General features: G+C 45.4%; 1 protein-coding gene across 1 annotated transcript in view; it reads left to right on the top strand.

Moving 5' to 3' along the window:
* LOC8040590 (bestrophin-4) overlaps positions 1 to 18,246 on the top strand; it is a 115,358-nt gene that overhangs the window by 73,956 nt on the left and 23,156 nt on the right. The window contains exons 9-10 of the mRNA XM_042293350.1: positions 1,666 to 1,746; positions 14,570 to 14,724. Coding sequence (XP_042149284.1) covers positions 1,666 to 1,746; positions 14,570 to 14,724 — 236 coding nt within the window. The remainder of the gene's footprint in view (positions 1 to 1,665; positions 1,747 to 14,569; positions 14,725 to 18,246) is intronic.

Raw genomic sequence — 18,246 nt, 5'->3', positions numbered from 1 at the left:
TGACCTGACGGCCAAAGCATAAAATAGGGGAAAGGAGATAAAATCAATAGGCCGTAGAAGACAAGGCCTGCTCATGACGTCATCGTTAGTGAATCCGCTACCCTGCCCAAGCGGCAAGCACGCTGAAGCTCGGCGAGAGTAAGCCAAAAACTAGCAGACAGTGTGGCACAAGACGTAGTTCCCAGAAACGACGTTCCTGAAACGCGTTCCTTTCGGAAGGAACGGAGGAACGCCGCCGTTTAATCTTGCGTCGATTCCATCTCGCACGCGCCCGATTCACATAGCGCCATTTTGCTTGTGAAGTCGCAGTGGGGACGTCGAGCACCATAGCTTCCCCCAACTTTATTTTCTCACACGAGCGGCGTTTCAACTGCGAAATGGCTACTAAAATTGCAGCATGTGAATCGAGCTTAATACAAAGAAGGGGGTTGTGTGTATGTTCATACAGCCTAGAACTTTGTCTGCTTCAACGGGCGACTTGTCTCTCAGCTGTAGATGAGCAAGTTAGCCAGTGCGGTACAACCGCTAGCCTGGGGTCTTTAACGTGCACCACGCAGTAGGGATGCACGACCGCACGCCGGTACGATGCTCATCCAGATCGAAACGGGCAGGGGTGGGGCTCGAATCCCTGGGTTCTGCAGCGCGAGCTTTCGCTCCACGCGCGTCGAGCTGGGTGTGCGCTTTAGCCCACTCGGCCACCGATCCCCCCAGCTTTCGCTCTTTGTGCTCCGAGCTGGTGTGCGCTAGCCCTCTCGGCCACAGATTCCCCCAGTCTGTGGGGGATCTGTGGCCGAGTGGGCCCCAGACTATCACTGCACTACGCCTTCAAAATTGACTTAACTGGTGCTCCGTGCTCTGGCTCACACAGAAAAACAAAAAAAAAGGTATATTCTTACTTCCTTCGTCACATATAACACTGCCCAAAACTTCAGTTGTACGTACAGCGCACTGACGTTGAACTGTCGGTACCAACTTGCACGAGCAGCTTGGCAGTCGAGTTGTACAACTTATTCAAATAGCTAACGTACGTGAAACCGACAGAAAAAAAAGAAAAGTAATCTAGATTTTCTAGGCCCTACTACAAAACCTTATTTTTTTCCTTCTGGACTTTGATACATACATTAGCTGTTTCAATATGTTATATCCCACCGGCATCAAGCCTCTCGTAAAAGTTGGGGCCGTCAGTTCCTCGTCAGTGCGTTGTACGTCGAACTCAACTTTTGGGGTGTCGTATATGTGACAAGGGGTGTAATGGCTACACCCTGTTTTTGGAGTGCTCTATCTCTGATCGCGTCATCTTAAAATAAAGTCATGTGTTGAACAAATGTAAATATCAGCACAAAAAAACAACAAAAAACAACAACACGGGCCTTACCATTGAGTGTTCAAGTAAGAACTTAGATAAGAAAGACAAGCCTTATTATGGTTGTTGTGGCCCAGGAGATCGCTGCGGAGTGTTGGCGATCTATGAGGACGCACTCCCTTTTCGTGTCCCCTTCCTATCAGAATAGAGCAATGTGCGGCTCAGATGTCGCACGGTGGCGTTGCTGTCGGTACGGCGCGTGCGCAGACGACCAGCTCAGGCCAAGCGTATACACGCATAGTGCCGGGGGTTGGACGCTGCCTGTTGGTGGGGCAGCTTTTGTTTTATTCTCTTCTCTCCAGGTGGCAGAAACTCTGGTAAATCCGTTCGGCGAGGATGACGACGACTTCGAGATGAACTGGGTCATCGACCGTAACATCCAGGTGAGCACTTTAAGCTTGCCTTGCAAGTTCCCGACGTCCTATTCAACTGAGATTCTGATAAACTTCGCGGTGCCACGGTGCTAGCAACACCTCCTAATTAGAAAGCTGGCTTCAGTATAAACGAGCTTGTGATAAACTTCATCACAATGTTCTTTTTGCGGAAGACTTCGCAAACACAAAATCTCATACACTGCTCAAAACTTTGTTTCATCAATAAAATGGAGGGTTTCATCGTGCCATACCATTTTTACCCCTGGTAAAAAAAATTGGATTTTGTGTATGTTTATACAGCCTAGAACTTGAACTGCCTCAACCGGCGACGGGTCTCCCATCTGAAGATGAGAAATTTAGCCTGTGCAGTACAACCTCTAGCCTGGTGTCTTTAACGCGCATCACGCAGTAGGGATACACGACCGCACGCCGTGCGATGCTCATGCAGATCGAAACGGGCAGGGGGGGTTGAGCCCAGGATCCTGGGCTCTGCAGCGCGAGATTCGGCTCCACGTGCTCCGAGCTGGTATGCATTATTAGCGATGTGAGCGGTCAAAAGCGTCGCTGTGGTCAGCTTCCCACGATTGGCCAAACCATGGGCATATGATCACTGTCAGATTGTCAACTTTGACGGTGTTAGTTTCGGATTGTGATGGCTCCTAGCTTCTACTGTGCTTTTTAAACACACCATCGAACTCGTCCTTGCACCCGATGGTAAGTTGCCAGAATAACAACTGGTGACGTCACGGCGAGACAAATCCCAGTCGTGACGTCACGGAGGGAAACCATAAGAGGGCACCACCGAAACATCTCGGCGCTAGTAGCCCACTCGGCCACCGATCCTCCCAGTCCTCTGCTACACTACGCCTTCTCCGTAATAAGGCTCCATCAAATAGCTGGCAGCGCTTGGTCGTATTATTCTGCTGTCATCGACGGAAACTAAAGTAACGCCAGACAGTCAACTTTGAGGGCGTTGGTTTTATGAACACGACGATTTGAGGCTTCCGCCGTGCTTGTTACATATTCATCGTTCCTGATGATCACATTTGGTAATCCTCTCTCACGAGTATCTGGAGTCATACATTTGCTGCCACTGCTCCTACATTATACACAAAATGCAGTATTCGCTGCAGAGATGTCAGGGAGTTTTGGCAGGTCGTTTCCGCTGCCCCGCAACGTTTTCCGCAACCTGCAACAAGATCCGGGACTCTGCAGGGAAGGCCAGTGGCGCCTTCGTTCCGGAGAGCGGAGCGGAGCTGGGAAAACGGTCTACTAAAACTCAATTCAATTCAATGTTTATTTGATGAGTTGAAGAGTTTGGTCCCATATCCTGGGACCGGCTACTTCAGATCAAGTAATGTACAGTATGAATGATGTATAACATCCAAATATAAAATGATAACACTATGAATAATACCCTCAGTTGCCGTACACGCACAAAAAAAAAAATACACGATGAGAGAAGCGATTACGCAATAAATACATATGTACATATGTACAATAGGTTACTGTAACATAGCAATAAACTTACTATAAAAAAACGCAGTTATCTTTTAAGGGCGCGGTGTGCGTGTTTTGACCTTTGTATGATACCTAATATCTGTATACTATCTTTGTGTCAGTAAAAAAATCACGTAGTAAAGTTGATGCCCTCTTCTAACTTTTAAGTCCGGCCAAGGACCTAAAACGTTGGCCAAAGAAAAAGAGCGATTGTCGAGTATGCTTAGTCCCACTCGTAATCGAGTTCGCCACCGGTCGTATCTGGGACAGTCCATTATTATGTGCTCGACGTCTTCCACGGGGTGGCCACACGTGCAGCTCGGTGTTTCCACCTGTTGAATTCGGTAAACAAATTTGCCGGTGTACGCAACATTTAGTCGTAGGCGATGAATTAGTGTTTCAGTAGGTCTGCTCAAGTAATTATGAACTGGGCATCGAAGGTCTGGATCAATTAGAAGGAGTCGGCTCTGTTCCGAGATGCTCTTGAGCCACGTGTCAGGGGCCATCATGTTTCTCAGACAACGAATGTACCGCTTGGCATCGCTTTTTGTAAAAGATGTGAGCTGGACGTTGTTGCTTGTATATGCATCCGTAGCCAGTTGGTCAGTTTCGGTGTTTCCTAAGATACCGCTATGTCCAGGAACCCATTGAAGGTGTACCGTATGTCCAATCCTTATTGCTTCCCCAAGTTCTTCACAAATTCGGTACACAAGAGCCATATTTTCGTTGCGAGTGTTCAGTGTATTAATGGATTGTAGTGCTGGCTTGGAGTCCGTAAATATAACCCTGGAATTCGCTGTCGAGCTATTTTTGATGTATATTGCAAAAGCGAGTAAAGCATGCAATTCTGCGGTAGTTGAAGAAGTATGATGTGACAACCGAAAGGATGACGAATGGTTGAACTGGGGTACCACAAATGCTGATGTTGATCCTTCATCCTTGGTTGATCCGTCGGTATACACGTGGATGTTGTCGTCGTATTTTTGCTGTAGATGTGCAAGAGTCAATGTCCTTGCAACGTGTGTATTGACCGATGCTTTTGTTTCCATGCCTGGAATGTTCATGTAGACGTCTAGTAATGGTAGCTTCCATGGTAGCTCATGAATGTCCTGAACCCAGTGTGTTTGTTCAGGGATTAATAGGGGCACGAAAGTTATTGTTCGAAGAAAGTTCGTCCCTTTGCGAGAAAGAATTTCATTAAAAAGGGGCCTCGCAAAAAGTCTAAAAAAATTACGACATACTTCCTGGATTCTTAGGATAGTTACTAGTGGTTCTTTGGCTGTAGCGAGTACAAGCGCACTGGATGTTGCTCGCGGAAGACCTAAGCATACTCTTAGACTTCTTGCAAGCATATAAGTAAGGCGAGCTTCTGATGTGTTGGAAAGCCCCTGAAACACAAGTATAGAATAGGCAATTGCCTGTCGCACTAGCGCTGTGTGGAATGAGAGCATTGAATCAATTGAGGCTCCCGATTTTGCACCCACGATGCATCGAAAAACATTAATTACACTATTAATTCTCCCCTCCAGCATATCTATATGTTTGGACCAAGACAGGGATTGATCCAGTAGGACGCCAAGAAATTTGTATGATTGAACTCGCTGAATTGAGTCTCCATTTACATTAAGTTCGAAACCAGGAAGCTTTTTTTCTGGTATAAATGCAGATTTCGTGGCAGATAGCTCCATTCCTCGTTCTCTTAAAAAATTGTTTGTCGTGTCTAAGGCTACCTGTAACTGATTCTTTAAAATATCTGGGGACGAGCCAGAGATCCAAATACAAATATCGTCAGCATATATAGATATTCGAAAAGGTGGCTGGAGTTTCTACGGTAACTGCGCCATTACGACATTGAAAAGAGTAGGGCTCAACACGCTACCTTGGGGTACTCCATGGTGCAGTTCATGATGCTCGCTGTCTCCATTAATTGGACACAATACGATGTTCCTGCATCGAAGAAACTCTTGTATCCAGCGAAGCATGCGTCCATGTACACCAAGAAGCACAAGTCCTTCAAGAACATGAGCATGACTAACCGTATCGAATGCTCGGCGAATATCTATGAACACTGCCACTGTAATGTTTCCGTTATCTCGTTCGTACTCTACGCAGGTGGTGAGGTCTAAGATACCATCCATTGTGCATCTACGTGGACGAAATCCTGTAATTTCTTTGGGAAACGCTTTCCAAGTTTCCAACCACCACTGTAAGCGGTTTATCTTCTCGAGCAGCTTTCCGACGCAACTGGTGAAACTTACAGGGCGGAAGGAATCCAGGCTCAGTGGTGATTTCCCAGGTTTTAAGAGCGGAACTATTTTAGCCAACTTCCACGATTCCGGTATTGTCTCTGTTTTCCAAACTTGGTTGTATATTTCGAGAAGAGTGCTGGTGGCATGGGGCCGAGATTTGCTAGTGCATCGCAAGTGATCTTATCGAGACCAGAGGCCAGATTCACGAAGAACTTCTTAGTTTACGACAACTTAGCTAAGAAGTTCGTAAGTTAAGAACATCGTAAGAAGAGGAGAAATCTAATTCACGAACGCGTTCTTAAGTGAGAGGAGGAAAGCGACGTTGTCGTACGGAGAAACTAAAACTTAGCGGTGCTGTTGCTATGGCGACGGCGTCTTCGGCAGCACGAACAACCAATCGGGGAGCTCGGCATTTGTTCGGAGCCGTTCGGAGCCGTTCGGAGCACGTGGATTTTTCATAACACAGGCTGCCTTTCTGCTACCGCTTGTCTGGGGTTCGTATCCGTGCAGTGATATGTCGACGCTAACACGATTTAAACTCGCCCGAATGCCGAGGTCGGGATGCGTAACCACCCCGATTGACTGCTACGAACTCGATCGCTACCAAGTCAACACAACTGTCATCGTAGGTAAAAGACGGCCCGCAGTCGTTTGCAAAGCGACGTAGATGGGAACCAATCGCCGCGGCGTTTTTTGCGGCCTCGGAGATGCAGGAGCGAGCCGACGTTAAAAAAGATACGTTTGAACTACGACAGTGTAAGCAAGAGCCACGTAAATGTTTGTTTACACTACGGAGCGGACGTGCGCGTTTGATCGAAGTGCTGGATTTGCGCTGTTGGACCGCGAATTGATAAGCGCTTCGGGACCGATCCTTTACAATTGCAACTCGATGCTGACGTGACACCCGGCGAAGAAAGGTTGGACCGGCATTGCGACCCACGAACTGTTACAGCGATCGACAGTGAGGTGCAGTCGTGTCAGAATAAAATGGAATACTAATAACAAAGTGTACATACCATGTTGCGAAGGTAATCCATACGGCGTTTATTTGAGCTTGATATCACACAAAACAGAGATAGAATCGATGAGAGCCCCTTTTCGACGACAGCGTTCGTCACCGTTGCCTCGGAAAACAAGGAGATGACAAGAGGAAGAGATTGACCTCTTAATCTAGAATTGAGGTCAGCGATCAAACTATAATACGCGAAGGCTTCACAAGGGTCGCGCGGGCATATTCCATTCAGCACGCCAGCCGGTCGTGGGCAGACGGTCTTCGCCAAGGACCGTCAGATCATCGCTGCGCCGAGTCGGAGTGCCTGCTAGGCCTACCTGCCGATCGGTCGGAGTCCTTACTCGTGGCCCTTGGAGTTTTTCCCGGGCGTCTGTGGATCCAGCGTTTTTGTTCGTTCGTCGTGGTCTGTTTCAAGTACATTTTACTTGTTTCTTGCTGCTTGAAGTCGGGACGCGTGAGAAGTGCACGTAGAAAAATAAACATCCGTTGGTTGTCGCGACCAACTGAGCGACGCTGTCGGCCATGCTGATTTGATCGTAAGAAGTGCGTAAGACAGCTTCGGAGCTGTCGTAGGATTTCGTCGTAACCTGCGCAAAACTTACGAAAATTTCGTTTCGTGAATACGGATTTGTTCTTAAGTTTTGTCTTACGCTCATTTTTGGCGTAAGATCGTTTCGTGAATCTGGCCTCAGGAGCTGTAGACTTGCGGGTGTTGTGAAGCGCACGAAAAATTTCACGTATGTTGATTTCATGTTCTAGCTCTGAATGCACTAGATGCCTCTTGTTCTCGAAGGTACGAGTAGCCTGCGTCTTGGAAGATTTGTATTGGGAAGTTGTTACCATATCTCTTTGTTGTGCTAACAGAGCACAAAATTCATCCGCGATTGTTACTTCCGATATGCCCCTCAGAAGCGCTAGCGCGCGGAAGGGTTGTTTTTGCATAACAGGCGTGCGAAGGGAACGAAGTATTTTCCATACTATTGGAATCGGTGTGAAGGGGGTCAAATTGCCGCTGAACTTCCTCCTTCGGCGGACTGAAAGAAATTGCAGCTCTCGACGCATGAGCTTGGGAATATGTTGGGCCCGGTTATAGTCTTCAACATCTCCTGATCTTCTATAGCGGCGCTCTGCTCTTCGTCTTTCTGCCGTGTAGCTTTTGGTATTCACCATTGACACCAACGTGTCCGTTAGGTACAGGTACAAGACGCGTTGCCCGTTCGTAACTAAGCAAAATCGAGTTTGCAAAATCATCGGGCTCTTTCAAATCGGTGTGTCTTAAAGTATTTAAATGTCTGAACATCTGCCAGTTCATTATCCGTGCTCTATGTTGCTGCCCACGAATATTAAGAAGTGTTGTGCGGGAAAGCATCCACTTTCCCGCACAACACTCGGAGAGCCAATCACGGCAACTTACGAAGGCAGCTCAGCGAATGACGATGGCGAAACATATGTTTAGACCAAAAAACGCAGTCTGAGTTGTGACATTAAGCAATGCAAGCGTGACGTTTTGCATTGCTTAATGTCACAACTCAGGCTACGTTTTTTTAGCTAAACATATGTTCCGGCATCGGCATTTACTGAGCTGCCTCCGTAAGTTGCGGTGATTGGCTCTCCGAGTGCTGTGCGTGAAAGCAGACGCACGGAAATTTTTTAGAGTGGGACGTTGGAGTGGCGAATAGCTACTCTCAAAATCCGTGAATTGAAGCGTGGATGCGGCAGAACATTAAACTCTCTGCGACGAAAAAAAAAGCAAGCATATGTTTGCTTTTGATTTTGTACCGACACCAAAGAATGCGATGCCGGGGAACAACTTTTTTTTTTTGTTGCTCGGTACTGCTTTATTTGACATGCATAAAATACACTCTTTCTTATTATAGATCTTGTAGATAGCTCTATATCTTGCTGGTGTTTTCCGGCCGGGATTGTTTTCAATTGTACGTGGGTATCTATGAGTACATTCAAAACCTTATTGTCACGAGTGACAAGTGATGAGGCGATAATAAATGAAGAAAATAAACGTTTAATGGGGCGAACTTGTGCCCAAAAATAAAAAGGGAACAGAAGAAAGTAGACCGTCGCGGGCGTCGAAGTCGGCGAAAAAGCAGAGTCAAACGCTGGGGTGAAACTGACCCCGGCTTGCCACGCGGAGCCGCTTTTGTACACGCGTGGGCTTCTGGAGCATTCGGCGTAGAAGGTTCGGCGCGTAGAACATTCTAATCTCGAATCAGCCAAAACGGTTCTCGAATTTACCAGAATACTAGTCTGCAGGAATAAACAAAAAGATGCGCCGCTCCCAGGAATCGAACCCTAGCCCCTTCGCGTGGGAGGCAAGCGCGATAACCTTTAGGCCACGGCCGCGCTGCCTACTTGGCGCGCGGCAATATAACTAAATGATAAAAAAAACGCCGAGCAGGTTTGAGTTTTTAATGCCGCTTGTGTTTCTTCGGTGTTTCACTCAAAGGCAGAGTGCTCAAGCTGACACAAGGAGAGTTGAAAAAAAAAATAATGCCGATAAAACTCCTACATTTTAGTCTAATCCGTATTTGAATTGTTTCATCTTAATGAAGACGTTTTGGTAATATATATATATATATATATATATATATATATATATATATATATATATATACACAACGGGCATGGTGGCAAGGGGCCGAAGGCGTGGGTATATAACTGAGAAGAAAAAAAAAACCCTTGGTGAAAACAGCAGCGACGGACGGTTTATTCTTCGACGTTTCGGCCGGAGTCCGGCCTTCGTCAGGAAGAACTTTTACAGATGAACGCGGGTGGTATTTATGCAATGCTACGGTCGAGTCCAAGTTTCGAAAACGGCAGGATGACGGTTGGAGTTTCCAAAGAAGCGGTTGAAGTTTCCAAAGAAGCGTGGGTAGCAAATTGTCCTTGTGTCTTTTCCATGTACACGGCCCACGCGGTGTCCACACCTTGACTTCGTAGGACAAAGGCCCCGTTTGCTGAAGTACTTTTGCGTGGAGTTTCCTTGGTCAGCTCCTGAAATTGCATACAAAAAGGAAGGATGTTTATGATTCTCTGTCATGCCGAATTAGAGCGCAGCTCTTGATGAGGAGGAGGGTAGGGTACGGAGAGGAGGGTCACGAGTGACGTCACGAGGGTAAGCTTTTTCGGCTAAATTTAGCGGAGAAATTTAACGCCAAATTTAGCGGAAAAAGTTTGCCGTCGTGACGTCATACGTGACGTGACGTGTGACGTCATTATGGGAAACGTCCCATAATGCAACGCGCGGTTACGCTGACGGTGACGCAGACGGTGACGGCGACGCCGCTCAAGCCGGAAACGGGCGCCAAGAGCTACGCTCTAGAACTTCATAGTTTACTTAAAATACGACGCAGGCACCACCTCGCCTCGATGATTGTGGACATTGACGTGCTTGTGTACAGTACGCTAGAGTGATGGCTTCATTACGTCCGAGCGAGTGCGGCAGACGACCAAGAAAAAAAAAGATGGAGTTTCTTGCGTAGTGGGAATGTTGAGGTACGCCATCAAAAATTTGATAACGTCTTCGTATTTTCGTTTGCAGGGCATTTTCGGAGTGCATTCTTTAGTGTCTGCACAGACCTTTTAGCAAGTTCGTTGCTGCTGGGATGATAGGCAGAAGTTAAAGCTTGCCGCACTGCGTGCTCGTTGAAAAACACTACAAACTCGGATGATGTAATGCCCAAATGCCATTATCCCCCACATGAGTGTCTCCGGCGCACCGTACCGAGTGAACAATTCGCGCAACCGCTCTATCATTGCTTCTGCAGACACAGACGTCGTGACGTAAACGTCAGGCCATTTGGAATATGCGTCTACAACGACTAGTAGCATACGGTCGCGCAATGAGCCCGCATAGTCGACATGTTCCCGTTACCGCAGTCGCGTGGGCTACGAGAAAGGGTGCAATGGTGCTTTTTGTGGCATGTGGCGCTGTTGTTGGCACGCCATACATTCACTTGTTTTTCCAGGTCTTTCTCCGCAGAGGGCCAACATACGTCCCATAGCAAAACATATTACGTCTGAAGTATGCCCAAATGTACTTCGAGTGCATTTAGAATATACAGTTCTTATTATTAAAAGTATATTTTTGGAATGGACGAAGAAAGAATAAACAATTAAAACAGGGACAACACAACCACATCTTTCAACTAGCAACAGACGAGTAAACTTTCAACAGCGAGCAGCCGACTATACCCAGTAGAAGTAGGGGAGAGAAGTGGAGAGAAGGAAAGATAAAACACGCGAAGTGCAAGTCAGGGTGGTAGGGTTATCTCAGATTTCAAAAATTCAACCTCAGTTTTCGTCAGCAGGAGGGAAGGGTTTGACACGTTATTTTTTGCTGTGGTCATTGTTTTAATTGTTTATTCTTTCTTCGTCCATGACTTAAACCAACACGCTCTTCTACCAAGCATATTTTTGGAAGTGTATCTATATTACTGTTAATAAAAGTGTACTCCAAGTACACCTTTGTTCTCCAGTACTCTTTAAAGCTTAAAACGGTTTAAAGCTTAAAACAAATATATCTTTGAGCGTAAACCAGAAATATACAAACCTATTACGAAACAAATATGCGTAATAAATATATTCAAAATATGTCTGATTCATCCCCTTTTTCGCAAACCGGTAGCTTCAGGCAAGCACGACACACAGGCGTTGTGCGGAGCAAGGAGCTTGCCTGAAGTCCTTGGAGCCTCGGTAGCACGACCACTCGCATTCCATGCATCAGGCACCGCTCGTAGACAGTGAGCTCCCTGCGCCTGTGAAAATAGGGTTTCAGTTGTTTATCGTCGAGATGCGACTGCCAACCTTTTTTGGTTGGCCGTGGCCAATTAAGAAAGGTTAACCACATTTATAGGCCATGGACTGGGTCACGCTGTGTCTTACGTGCTATATCCTTGCTGGTGACAGGTACGGACGCTAAACGGAGTGTGTAAAATGTCTTGTCTGAACTGTCGTCAACATCGGTTATTTATAATAAGATCCTAAAGAAAAAAGAAAAAAAAAAGAAACCAGTCCGCATACACGTTTTCTGCAGACGTTTTGTAGACAAGTTTGTTCTTGTAAGCTGCAAGAGTTACAGCCCAGTGTTGGAGTCTTGCTGCAGCTATAGTCGGGATTCCATTCTTCAGATCGAGAATCGTCTGTAATGGCTTACGGTCACTGATTTAGGTGAATGCACGACCATAACACTAGAACTAAAATTTCTTTATGCCCAAGATCAGGGCAAGGGCTTTCTTCTCAATATGGGTATAGTTCTCCTCCGCCATTGACATTGTTCTGGACGCATCTGGGATTGGTCTTACCTCACCACCTTGCACAACGTGTGACATTACGATACGATTACCTCGTGCTCACTAAATCGTCTGGGGGGGTCCTCGAGGATCAGGTTGTCAAAAAGGTGATGGAAGTTTTTGCAAAAAAACTCTGGGGGACTGAGGTTTACTCATGAACTCCAAGATGGGTTCTGCCTCCAGTATTTAGGTTTAAAACTACAGTTCACAGGAAGTCACGTATGTTGGGCCTACCATCCTCGTATGAAAAAGGGACTTCTGCCCTTCGACTCCGCCCACTCAAAGCTCGTCAAACGAAGCATAGCGTCTTCGTGTATGCAGGCTGCCCTTGATAAGTCCTGTCCCCATTCTATGGCAGAGAGCTTTGAACAGCAGACAGTGCGGCTTGCAGCAGGGGGATACCCTTCTTCTGTTTTGCTGGCGGTAGCGGAAACGCTGTTAAGAAAGATTAAGGGGGGACCTCATCAGCGGCTGGATAGACCTAGCAAGAGACCTCAGGTTATCCCGTATCAGCACAGAATTTCCCACAACCTGAAAAAGGTGGCGGGGAGGTTTGATGTCCCTGTCGTGTTTTCGGCGCCTCGTAAGCTGGCACACGTTTGTTCTAAAGTAGCCGAGAGGAGGGGGGGTGGGAACCAATGCACTGTAAACCACAGAAAGAAGTACGTGGATTGTGCGATCGGAGTGGTGTACAGGATCCCGTTAAGCTGTGGTAGAGTTTACATCGGGCAAACGGGCCGTTGCATAAATGAAAGGGCACGCGAACATGACTGGTCGCTTAGTTCAACAGCAGGAGGGCATTTGCCCCTGCACTGCGGAACATGCAAATGTCATCCTGATTTCAATAAGATCACAATCATGGGGAGGGGAGCAGATAAAACAGCCAGGGAAATTTTAGAAGCGTATGGAATAAAGAAGGAGGGGGAACAGAACTGCGTGAGTCAAACTTCTGTGTATTTACATAAGAAGGAGATTACTTTCATGGACACGTGTTGATGCGAGTGTGTTTTTTGTGGGTGTTTTCTTCGTTGGGTCCTTTTCAATAAATATTCAGTTGTCAGTTCAGCGCTCGTCCTGTGTACTCCTTTTCCTCCCGTCCTTGTCGTTTGCGCGCTGTTTCCATTATTTCTAAGCATGAACCAACTCGCCCACATCGCTACTCTGATCCTGACATCTTGTCGCATTCGACCGAAATTTAAGTTTCAAACGGAATCCCCATTTTAATGACACAATAATCTGTGTTATGTTACCAAAAAGGATCGCCTTAAAAAAGTAAGCTTTTGTTTTACACTATATTAAACAAAAATACCGTCACGAGCAGTGCTACACTCTGTTTCACCTTATAGACGCTTTCAGCGCGCGCCAAATTGAGCCGCCATAGCCGACCTTCTCTTGTCTTGCCGAGATGCCGAGCCAATGAAGCTGACGTTGACGGGTCTCCACAAAGGCCTATGCTGGGAAGAAGGACACAGTAACATTTAAAATGGCAATAACCTGCCCTGCTGCGGTAATGATGAAGTGGAACGAACAAAATAAGAGGGAACAAAAACTGAAGGTCGGTTATGGCGGCGCCCTTGCACAGCTGCCTGAAAGCGTCTATATTGTACCGTCTTCGTTCATCTTTTGCGAGGGGAGATGCTTTTTGTTTAATCGAAGTTGAAGTGATAAAACTGACGCACGCGCTACACGTAATTTTCGGCTCGTGTCGGATGGTGAGTTCAATCGGAGTTGCAAAAACTATTCTCTAGCCCTTCCTTATTATACGCGACTTCGTGTGGCTATTAAGTATACTGGATGTCTGCACCGCCGTAAATCAGCAACAGTTTCACCAAAGCAATAAACATTAACGGATATGAAATCATGGGTGTATTCGACTGCATCACCATAATGCCCCTTTCACACCGTGTGAATGAAGGGCGGAAAATTCGCCCATTCACCCTTTTTACAGAATTTCAGACACCATCGCTGCAAGTGGGGTGTAAAAAGGGCGTGTAAAGGGTGTAAGATGTCAGCACACCCTTTTTACACCCACCGGTATTCAGAAATCGTGTAAACAAAGTGTAAAAAGGGTGTTTTTCCTAATTTAAACCCTTCTTACACCCTTTCTACACGATTATGGGTGTTGTAATGTTTAGTGTGCTGTATAAATATTCACACATCCCTTTCTTTTTTTTTTTGTAGCGCCTTCGCTGCGGTACAACATTTTGTGAAACCGAGCATAGTGTGCGTAAAATGTGTGATGATCAGGCGCAGTTCTTATATTTGGAGCGAAATATACGTCTTTTTTTGTTCTGCAATAATATATTGGTGTGAAAGCATTACACTTACTCTTTGTGTCCGGCTACTGCAAGTAGCGCGTGCTTAAGAAAAGCCGTAGGAAATGCACGAGCGGCCTCTGCCTAAGGTAGAGTTATGAACCGGTTTGCACCGGTTCGCGCTTGTTGGAACCGGTAACCCAACCGGCGCGTGCTTAAGAAAAGCCGTATAAAATGCATAAGCGGCCGCTGCCGAAGGTAGCGTTTTGAACCGATTTAAACCGGTCCACGCTGCTGGAACCGGTAACCCAACCGATATTTCACGTACATGAATGAACCGGAACCGAGCCGAAACAAAATGAAAAACGCTGCTGAACCCGAACCCGAACCGAACGGGAATAATAACCGGATCGACCACCCTGGTTTAAACGTCCTAAAGTGACGTCTAAACGAGTTCCTAATTAAGGTGTGCTTAAGTCGAGATGTCCTTTGGATCTTCTTGGAACCCAGGTGTCGTACCTGGTGGTGGACGAGATGCACCAGAACCACCCGGAACTGCTCAAGGACCAGTACTGGAACGAGGTCATGCCTCCGGAGCTGCCTTACACGCTCGCCTCCAGGCAGTTCTACTGCTTCCCGCACCAGGGCTCCACGGCCTGCATGATGTGAGCAGCTCCTTCCCTCCGACTAGCGGTGGTCCGATTCGCAGGAGACCCCGGATGCCAGACTCTTAAGGCTGGTTTAGAAAATTTCGGTTAGACTGTGATCGAACGTGCTGCGAAGGCTTGTAGCCACTTACGACGCGAGAACACGCTAGCTCCATCTATCGGATAATAATAATAATAATAATAATAATAATAATAATAATAATAATAATAATAATAATAATAATAATAATAATAATAATAATAATAATAATAATAATAATAATAATCAATCAATCAATCAATCAATCAATCAATCAATCAATCAATCAATCAATCAATCAATCAATCTTTATTATACAGTGCCCAGGAACAACCCTGAGGTCTTGGTGCTGGTACACTGGTGGATAAAAAAAAACAAAAACACTATACACATCTCCGCACAAAATAAGATACATTTTTAGCATAATACTAGGCATAATACTAGGCAGTGCACGAGTAATTAGTACAATGAAATAAAAACGAGGCAGTAACAGTAGAGACGGAACACAAGACCGAAGGACAACAAGTGCACCACCAGAAAACACGACATGGAGATGACGACATTCAGACATAACAGAGCAATTCAGCAATGCTCATCCTGCACGGGCAAGTTTTTAATAGAAAGGACAAACGTCCTGTAGCAAGGGTTGAAAATATCAAGTTTTTCAGAGTAATGATTCAAACGCTGAGCCATTCTCACAATTGGGTTTACCGGACTAAACGTTCTAGAAACATAACAAGACAACAGAAGACGAGTAGGCACACGTGGGACCCTAAGGCACAGTTCGCTCGGAGAATTGATGAGTCCATGTAGCGTTTTAAACAAAAATAGTGAGTCCGCGTTCTCCCGACGCCGGTGCAAGCTAAGCAAACCAACACGCTCTAACGCAGACTCATATGTTAAACAGTGAACATCCTCCTTTATGTAGCGATGTTTAAAGAGAGAAACAAACTTTTTTTGCACACGCTCGATCTCCAAGGAGTGACTTTTAGAAATTCCATTCCAAACAACTCAGGCATATTCTAACTGTGACCTGGATAGCGAGCAGTATAACGTGATAAAAGCCGTCGGGTTTTTGAACTCCCTGGTTAAGTGAGAGGCAACACCCAACATTCGCAAAGACGAGTTAACCAGCCTACCAACGTGATCAGAGAAACGCAACCCAGAATCAACAATGACTCCCAGATCTTTCATTACACTTACTCGAGACAAAGTCTCTCCTTGAATGAAATAATAATAATAATAATAATAATAATAATAATAATAATAATAATAATAATAATAATAATAATAATAATAATAATAATAATAATAATAATAATAATAATAATAATAATAATAATAATAATAATAATCAATCAATCAATCAATCAATCAATGTTTTTATTCGTGCCCGGGAACAACCTTGCGGTCTTGGTACAGGTGCACTGTGTTAACATGTAAGGCAGAACAGGGTATAAAGCAATAGTACGGACAACACAAACAACGGACAAGCCCTAGAAAAATACACTTAAAAATTATAAAAAGTAAACACAAAGTCACAACATACGATAAGCTTAAGGGTACTACCGCCAACACCAATTGCTAGAAAGAAAGAAAAAAAAAAATGCATTCAAAGTGGGGAATTTCGGCGTGAACGCCGCAAGTTAGTGCATACAGTTCTAATTTAAGTGATGGCCTTTAACGTTTTTACAAACTGCAGCGTGTTATTGTTAAATATGTCGAGTGTTTCAGAAAAAGAAGAATTATAAGTATGCCCAAGTCTGGACACAGGATCGTGGAGGTTGAGTAGACGCCTGTTGCAGAAGGACGCATTTTGCCTTGTTGTTTTTAGAGGAATTTTTAAGAGTACTCTTGACGTCAATACCGTGCAATCAGTGACGGCGTGGACAAGTTTGTATAAAAATAAGATATCGGCAAGTTCTCTCCTACGAAGCAGGGTAGGTAGTGCCACGCTACGCTGAACAGGGACAGGGACATCAGTAGTGGTGGGTACAATGCGCGCTGAGCAACGATGTCTATAGATGGAAAGAAACTTGTTCTGAACCCGTTCTATTTTCAAGGAATTTGTGGCACAAATTCCATTCCATACAACAGAAGCGTATTCAAGCTGTGGTCGACACAATGCACTGTAGAGTATAAGAAATGTGCAGGGGTTAATAAACTCTTTAGTGATGCGGCACGCACTACCGAGCGAGCGTAGAGCTGCGTTCACGATGTGATCCACATGACTGGAGAAGATTAAGGTGCTGTCAAACACTACGCCAAGATCTTTGATTCTGTTCATACGTTCCAAAAGGTCTGTCTGAATAACATATGGGAATACAATGTTATGTGTCTTACGAGTGTACGACACGACTTTCGTTTTAGAGCTATTTATCTTTAGGTCATTCCCCCGGCACCATTCTTCAAAAGCATCAACATCTCTCTGTAGCAAAACACAGTCTCGGTCTTCTCGTACCTCCATAAACATCTTAATATCATCTGCGTACTGAAGAAATGAAGAGTGACGAATCACAGTCGAAACATCATTAACAAAAACTGAAAACAGAAGAGGTCCGAGAACGGAGCCCTGAGGCACACCCGTTGTCGCCTCATAAGTAGCAGAAAAATTATTATTCGAGCTAACAAAGCACTTCCGGTCACGCAAATAACTTTCGAGCAATGAAAGCAATGAGTTGTGAATATCTAGCTTTGACAGTTTAGCCAGTAACATTTCATGATTAACAATGTCAAACGCTTTACTCAAGTCAAAGTAAATCACATCAAGCTGGCCTCTGTTAGCGACGGCGTGAGCAGCGGTTGACATAAAACAGGCGAGATTAGTTGTGGTCGAGCGACCCGCCATAAATCCATGTTGGTTAGGGATAAGATAACGCTTGAGATTGAATGACAATATTTTGTGTAGTGCCACTTCGAGGAGCTTCGAAAATGTGCAAAGAAGAGATATAGGTCTGTAGTTCGACACATTTGTTTTTGGACCGGACTTATGTACAGGTACAACAAGTGCCGTTTTCCACATGGCGGGAAAGACCTCATTCTTTAGGCAGTTGTTAAAAATCTGTACTAGAACAGGAATAAATATGGCACTGTATGCCTTCAAGAGGACTGACGGAATACCATCATGGCCAGAAGACAATGATGGTTTCATTTTTTTTACACACTCATGCAGTAGCTCCTCGTCAAAGAGTGCAATACAGGATGCATTCCCAGAGACAGCTGGCGCGGCAGTAGTTGAAGGGACTGGATGATGCTTAAAAACAGACTGGAAGTGGCGTGCAAAAATTTCACAAACATCTGTCGTCGAGTTTCCCTGTGAGTCCAGCAGGGTGATCTCTCCTCTACCTTTTTTCTGGGACCGAGAGCGAACATACTTCCAGAATTCTTTGGGATTTTTAGTTAGCTGCAACTCGACGGAATCAGTGTACGCCTGACGATCACGTTTAAAAACTTCCTTGCAGAGAGACCTAAAGTGCCCAAATTCTGATTTTAATTCGGGG

The sequence above is a fragment of the Ixodes scapularis genome, unplaced genomic scaffold (assembly GCF_016920785.2).
Source record: "Ixodes scapularis isolate PalLabHiFi unplaced genomic scaffold, ASM1692078v2 PGA_scaffold4__175_contigs__length_147842914, whole genome shotgun sequence".
Lineage (NCBI taxonomy): Eukaryota > Metazoa > Arthropoda > Arachnida > Ixodida > Ixodidae > Ixodes > Ixodes scapularis.
The sequence above is the reverse complement of the archived record's forward strand: the minus strand, read 5'-3'. Positions and strand labels throughout refer to the sequence as shown.